The 8,023-nt window shown below is 35.4% G+C and overlaps 1 protein-coding gene across 1 annotated transcript; it reads right to left on the bottom strand.

Annotated features, from left to right (window-relative positions):
• Window positions 1–1,440: 1,440 nt before the first annotated feature.
• LOC139875651 (putative disease resistance RPP13-like protein 1) lies at window positions 1,441–4,386 on the bottom strand. Its single transcript, XM_071862969.1, has one exon. The coding sequence runs from the start codon at window positions 4,384–4,386 to the stop codon at window positions 1,441–1,443; it is 2,946 nt and encodes a 981-aa protein (XP_071719070.1).
• Between the last annotated feature and the right edge of the window lie 3,637 nt (window positions 4,387–8,023).

The following is an 8,023-nucleotide window of genomic DNA, read 5'->3' as shown; positions in this document are numbered from 1 at the left end:
GATATTATTAAAGATAAAAATATTATTATTATTATTATTATTATTATTATTATTATTATTATTATTATTATTATTATTATTATTATTATTATTATTATTATTATTATTATTATTATTATTATTATTATTATTATTATTATTATTAATTTATCAATTTATTATTATTATTATCATTATTTTATCATATAACATTTTATCATTTTTATTATTAGTAAATCAAATAAACTTTTTCTATATTAAAACATATTTATGACATAACACATAACTATACTAATATTTTTATAATAAATATTAACTAGTAAGTTAAAGTATATAAAAAAATATAAATATATGTATTGAGATTACTAATGGAACATTAAAATAACAATTATATCACTAATAATATGTAATTTTTCTCGATTACAAATATGTGTGTTAATATACATTAATGCTATAGGTTCGTGAATCCGAGGTCAACCCTACACTTGTTAAATGATGTCATATGTATTTTTACTACAAAATATAGTATGGTGAGTTCATTTGCTCCCTTTTTACTCTTTACATTTTTTGGGCTGAGAATACATGCAAATGCTTTATTAAATGTTTTACAATATTTATATGCGTGAGTTTCATTAATCCCTTTTAAATGCTTTTGCAATATATATTTTTGGGACTGAGAATACATGCGCTGCTTTTATAAATGCTTTACGAAATAGACACAAGTAATCGAAACTACATTCTATGGTTGGATTATCTAATCGAATATGCCCTTTTTTATTAAGTCTGGTAATCTAAGAATTAAGGAACAGACACCCTAATTGACGCGAACTCTAAAGATAGATCTATCGAGCCCAACAAGCCCCATCCAAAGTACCGGATGCTTTAGTACTTCGAAATTTATATCATGTCCGAAGGAGGATCCCGGAATGATGGGGATATTCTTATATGTATATTGTTAATGTCGGTTACCAGGTGTTCAATCCATATGAATGATATTTTTGTCTCTATGCATGGGACGTATGTTTATGAGAAATGGAATTATGAAATCTTGTGGTCTATTAAAATTATGGAATGATTATTTATGTTAAACTAATGAACTCACCAACCTTTTGGTTGACACTTGAAAGCATGTTTATTCTCAGGTTTGAAAGAAATCTCCCGCTGTGCATTAGCTCATTTTAAGGATATTGCTTGGAGTCATTCATGACATATTTCAAAAGACGTTGCATTCGAGTCATTGAAGTTCATTAGAGATTATTAAGTAAATGACGGATTAGGTCATTTATAGTTTGGATATTATGAAATGGTATGCATACCTGTCAACTTTTGATGTAATGAAAGATTGTCTTTTCAAAAACGAATGCAATGTTTGTAAAATGTATCATATAGAGGTCAAGTACCTCGCGATGTAATCAACTGATGTGAATCGTTTATAATCAATATGGACTTCGTCCGGATGGATTAGGACGGGTCTCTACAATTAACACTAACCTCCTCTTTCTCTCCCATTGATACCAACTTATTACATTTATATACATACAACTCATGTAAACTCACAAGAAACTCGTATGCCTTCGATTCTGAATCCCACAAGTATCTAAATTCATCACATTCATTAATGTTTAGATCTTCAAGTGCCTTGAGATGTTTCAAAACATCTTCATCCAGTTTCGTAAGTCCTTCAATACGAGTAATTTTCAACTTACGAATTGACGAAGGCGCACTAATTATGGATCTTAACAATTCTTCGAAGCATCCTTCTATATTTAAAACCTCAAGTAACGGTAACGATCTAATTGACACATTGGCAAGTTTCAGACAATCTCGTATATGTAGTTCAACAAGATTAAGAAACGATCCAGTTATAACGTTGTTACCATCACCAGTTGTTAACTGTGTACAACTTCTACGACCATTTAATGTTAGTTTCCTTAACTGATTGAATGATGGATCTCCAACCCAAGAAGGAAATTTCACTCCCCCAAAGAACAAAATCTCAAGTTTCTTCAACTTACAATGAGGTCTTAGATATTCAAGAACTTCATATTCAGCCTGCAAATTTCGAGATTCATCAAACACGTCTGTCCATTTCAAGACAATATCATCGAGACCCTTCTTTTGTTGCAAGTTGGCATCCTTTGCTTGTATTAGATCCATCACCTTTCCCAGCCCATTAATGGAAAGTTCACCCTTAAGATCAACAAGGTGTTTTAGTTCAGATAACTTAAACCCGCTACCTCCTTCAATGAAAACCTTCGGTAGAGTATGTAGATGAGTCAACTCACCCATCCCTAATGGGGTCTTCTTCAACATTGCAGTATCATCCAAGTTGAGATGTCGTAAGTTTATTAACTTCACAAAACCGAACGGTAAGCTAGCTAATTCATGACACTCACGAAGCAGCAAGATTTGTAGATTACATAGCTCACCAACTTGTTCAGGTAATCTTTTGATGCTAGTTCCTGAAAAATTGAGGTACCTTATATGCATGAGACTACCAATAGATGGTGGTACCTCTGTAATGTCACAATTATCTAACTTCAATACCCTTAGGAATTGCAGTTTTGGAAGTAGTTCAACAAGAATTTTGTCCATGGTTGTGTTATCTTTCAAAAAATAGTTTTGGAAGTTGTCCTCATGTTCTAATAGTTTTATTGGCATCGACATTGCTTGTAATTGTAATTGTAGAGCTATGAGATACCCTCTATTTCTTCTCACTATAATGAATGACAACTCTAGGAAAGTTCTTAAGTGTGTAGCTCTGTGTAATTCCTTAAACTTTCTATATATTACATCTTCTTGATGTATGAATGAAAAGTAACGGAACTTCTCAAAAGCTTCGATCCTACCATTTAGATCCATCTTCTCATTCAACATACAGAAAAACTCACCAGCAACACTTATGGCCAGGTCATTCATCAAGTCGTGCATGATGTATTCGGATTCACTATCTACCGAATGTTGAAAAAAAGACCTTGATTGAAACTCTTCAAAATACCGGCTACCCAAACTCTCCATTGACATGTTGCCTTTTGGTGAGTTTAGAAAGCCCTCTGCCATCCACAGTAACACTAGTTCCTTCTTGTCGAACACGTAGTCCTTCGGGAATAAGCAACAATATGCAAAAAGTTGCTTCAGTTGACAAGGGAGATCATAATAACTTAGCTTAAGAGCTGGTAGAATATGATCACTTCCAACATCCGAATTCCATATCTCGCTGTTCAACAACTCTTCCCATTCATCTTCATCGTTTCCCTTAGTACTCAAGACCCTCCCAAGTGCTATCAAAGCCAAAGGCAAACCATCACATTTTTTAATGATACCTTGAGCAAACGGTACAAGTGAAGGATGATTCTCAAAGTTAAGTTCATGTAGCGCACATTTGGCAAATAAAGACAGAGAATATTCATCAGACAAAGGGTTCAAAAAGTGAGGAGTTGCTGTGGTCATTACCGATGCAACCGTCATCTTTCGGGTTGTCACAATAATTTTACTGCCGGGTACTCCTACAAGTGGTCTTTCTAGAGTATCCCACACCTTGTAGTCTTCGTTCCAGACGTCGTCCAACGCTATCAAGAACCGTTTTTGTGACAGTTTTGTTTTAAGTGCCACATGAAGTAGATTTAGATCAGTAAATGTTTTATCCTCGTCCCCGGTGACAGCCTGATAAATGGTGTTACTAATACTCAATACATTGAACTCGTCTGAAGCACAAACCCAAGCCATGACTTCAAATTGATCCTTAACTTTCTTATCGTTGTACACTAGTTTTGCTAGAGTTGTTTTTCCAACACCTCCGAGACCAACTATTGGAAGGATGCTCACATTTTGATTACTTGCTTCACCCCCCAATATCAGTAGCTTCTCGAGTAAGGCCTCTTTATCCTCTTCCCGACCCAAAACTTTGGACACATCAACAAGTGAAGTTTCCAACCATCTTCTTGAATAGTCTGATCTTTTGTATTTCCCATAAACTCCGAGACCGAGTTTAGTTTTCTGATCAAGAAGTTCATTCAATCTATTGCTAATCTCATCTAGCTTTGAACTAATGTTACGGCCATACACGTACTGAGTAAAAACACCTTGGATACTCTTAGATAACTTACGACTAGTGCTAGTTCTGGCATCAGATTTTCGATTCAGCTCGCGCTTTGTAGCTTTAGTGGCTATATCGTCCACTACATCTTCCATGTCATAAGCCAATTCCTGGAGGTCTTGTAGCCATGATCTAACAGCTTTCTGAGTTATGTTTATGTGGTCTGCATCAAAGAGCACATCTTGGATCAGCCTCAAATCATTCTTCCATTTCTTCAACTGAGTATCGATTCCTTCATGTTGAGCCAAATTCATCAACGGACCAGAGATTAGCTTCTCGATCAACACACCCACAACCGCGCTAACAACCATTTCACCTATTGCAAATATTGAGTATGAACGATTGATTGTGTCTAACAGGATTTTATTGAATTGAAAATATCAGACCAGTTAACAATGTAAAATATCTTTTCTAGTAACCCCCCTTAGAAATTTCCATGTTATTTCCTACTAGTTGTTTAGTGTAAAATCCAATAATTGTGATTATTATATTTAAAGTTTTTTTGTTTGTTCTCCATGTTATTTCTTTAATTTAGCATATTCTCTATCTAACTGTTGACAAGCATCCATTATGTCAGCAGGTGCCTCCAATTGTATAATCCAAAATTTTCACATTAATCATTGTACCTAACTACAGGCCGTGAGATAATGACGGTAAAAAACAATAAAGAATCTTTTTTGTTTGTCGCTGGTACTTGAAAGCTGTCAGTTCCCTTCTACCCTTCTACTACTACACATTTGACAATACAAACCCCTCATACAAACCCCTTTTTAAGGGAAGTTGAAAAAACAGGTTTCAAAGGAAGAAAGAGACCGGTTTCCATTTTAGGTGGAAATCCGGAACCGGTTTTTTTGTTAAACATGTCTCGAAAGTGTACCTTCTAAACCCTCTTTTTAAAAAAACCTCTCTCGACCCTATGAAACCCCTTTTTTCAAGCAACCGGTTCCAATCTTCTAAACCCCTTGTTTAAAAAAAACCTCTCTCACTCCTTCGCAAACCCCTTTTTTTCAAAAAAAACCTGTTCAAATTGTCTACACACACATACGCATTTTCAGATCTCGCGCTCTGTGTATATATCATTATATCCTAAAAATTTTCAAAACACTTTTAAATTTCAAACAATTTTCAGATCTCGTCACCGCCACTCATCACTTCATCATCAGGTTTGTTTATTTTCCACCTACACTAATTTTTTCATTCGATTAATGCTTTCATGTTCGATTAATTCTTTTGATGTTCGATTAATGCTTTTGATGCTTCGTAAACAGCTTCCATTCGTGTAAAAAGGTTCGATTCCTAAAATATTTGTACAGCTTCCATTCGTGTAAAAAGGTTCGATTCCTAAAATATTTGTTTTAGTTTGCTTATGTGTTTTTTTTGCTTATTTAATTTGTAAACTGCAGGTTCAATTCGAGTATTTTGATTTGAGTTCGGTTCGAAGGATGAAGATAAGATGTTCAATTCATGGTGTTGTTTGAATTTTGCTTATCAGTAAACTGCAGATGCTGTGGATGATGGTGATAAGTTTTTCGATCCATGCTGTTTGTATGAACATTAAAAGAAAGGATGATTAGCCATCGAGGATGAGGATTAGCTGTATAACATTTTTTTTTTAAAATAATTAAAATCCAAACCGGTTTCTACCAAAAACCGCTCTCGACCTTCCAAACCTGTTTTAAAACCGCTCTCGACCTTCTAAACCCCTCCCTTTGCAAACCAGTTTTAAAACCGGTTTGCAAAGCCCCAAAAACCGGTTTGGAATGTCTTTTTTTGTAGTAGTACGAACTGAAACAAACCTAAACATTAAGTTATTTGTTACTTGATACATGTTACCGTTACTGAAACATTATGCAATATGTTGGCGTATACATATGAACAATACCAGGAACAGTGCACTTAATATTGTTGAGCTCGAATTCGCAAAAGAATTTCATATCCAACAAAATTGAGGTTCTTGTCTAAAACTAGATGATGATATGTTGTGTTGTACCATCAAGTTGGTAATATCACTGACCAAAAGTAATTGTGGTACAAATAAAATCTGTTGTTGACATGTATCTCCATCCTTATGGCATATAAGGGCCCTAATAGCACACAATGACCTAACGGTAGACAAAGACCCACAATATAGACAGTTAGTCCCAAACTGCAGACAGGTTAGGGTGGCAATTCTGACCCATTTGACACCAAACTGGTCGGGTGACAATTCTAACCCCTTCGATAACAGATGGGTTGGACGGAAATTTAAACCCATTTTTTCGTGTCTGTTGGTGCTGCTTGTAACTGCTTAGACCTTTGGCAAAATTTTATGATCTAAATAATAGACTTCGTTAACTAATTTTCGTAATACCATACAAAAGGCTTAGGGAAGATCTCAACATGATATTTTACGCACCGAATTAGGATTGTTGGACATGTGGCTGATCTCAACCATGTTTTTTTTTGTAATTTTTTCAGTCTTGAGTTTCGTGATTTCATCAGACTGTAGGGAGTATTAGATAATCTCATTAGTTTAGGTATGATGGTTGTCCTAACCCATATTCTGGGGTTCAATCTTGTTTACAAAAAGTGTTCGATAATGTAATGCTCAAGCTTCTTGCCAGATTCTTTTATTTATTTTTATTTTATATAGAAACATGGTGATAATGTGTCTCTAGTGGAAGCTGGATATGCAAACCTGGGCTGGCACAGTAAGAACACAAAAGCTTATGATGAGAATGTTGATGACATGGCTTGATCAGCTTATGATGAGAATGTTGATGACATGGCAATTTCAACCCATTTACTTATGAATGTGCTGAGTTGCATACTAATCCAACATGGCTTGATCAGCTTTAACCCAATTCCAAACATGGCTTGACTGGTTTGACCCGTTATTTGACTTGCATGACCCACCCATCTTACTAACATTTTTGGTTAATTTGGGCTGACCTGTTTAATGCTAAAAATGACCTGGCTGGTTTGACCCGTCATTCGATATGTATGACCCACCCATGTTATCATTTGTATTGTTTCTGCACATTAAGTTGATGAAAGAAGTTTTATAAAACTTATAGTTCCTGATTGTCACATGTGATGTTGGTTGTGATTACCCTAAGACAACCGTCAAAAGGGCCAATATTTGGCATCAAAGGTGGGACCGCTGGTGGCAGTTACAGTCAAGTCATCCATATGGAAGAGTTTAATCTGTATATGACTGGCGATATTCACGCCATAACTGCTGCAAACAACCTTCTAATGATGTTATGTATAGAAGCATAAAAAAGCTCGGTATCACCAGAATCAAACCTGCGGATCTTACTTTAGACGAAATCAAGAAATTTGCAAGGCTCTACATCAATTACTTTAACGATGTTATGTGATGCAGACTCTTGAAGGCACCCTGGTTTTTGTTCACGCGGACCCGTTTGCAAATATTGCACATGGGAACTCGTCTATTGTGGCTGATAAAAATTGCATTGAAGATGGTGTGCCCGGGTGGATTTGTTGAAAAGTCTATGAATATAAATAAAGTGTCATTGTAGTGGTTTGAGACACCTCAATGTGCTATTATGGTGGTGACTATTCGGGCTCTCAAGATGCATGGTTGTGGTGGCGGTTAACCAGTTTTCAACTGATACAGTGCATATGATGTCGTCGTTTGCACTCATCATGCCCATGGTGGAAAAGGAGCGGTTAGTTTAATTCTAAGCTTATTAATTTTACTTGAATGGAAAATACTAACAGGTTTGCTTAACAACTTGAACCAACAATCTATGGAGACTCAATAACACTTATTGTCTAAATAAATCAGCTTATATATGTATATTTTCAATATACCTAGCAAACTGGTTGGTTGTGCAAACCTGGGTAGGCACATAAGTATACAAAGGCTTATGTTGTGGTGGCGGTTAACCAGTTCTAAACTGATACCGAGTCATAAATAGGAGCTGTGAGGTATGCTGCATT

This window comes from Rutidosis leptorrhynchoides, chromosome 11 (genome assembly GCF_046630445.1).
Source record: "Rutidosis leptorrhynchoides isolate AG116_Rl617_1_P2 chromosome 11, CSIRO_AGI_Rlap_v1, whole genome shotgun sequence".
In the NCBI taxonomy this organism is placed as follows: Eukaryota; Viridiplantae; Streptophyta; class Magnoliopsida; order Asterales; family Asteraceae; genus Rutidosis; species Rutidosis leptorrhynchoides.
Note: the sequence above shows the minus strand (reverse complement) of the source record. Positions and strands in the feature narration are given on the sequence as shown.

What these genes read in the sequence shown, in the direction of transcription:
- LOC139875651 (XM_071862969.1), bottom strand. Translation starts at nt 4,386, where the DNA reads ATGGTTGTTAGCGCGGTTGTGGGTGTGTTGATCGAGAAGCTAATCTCT.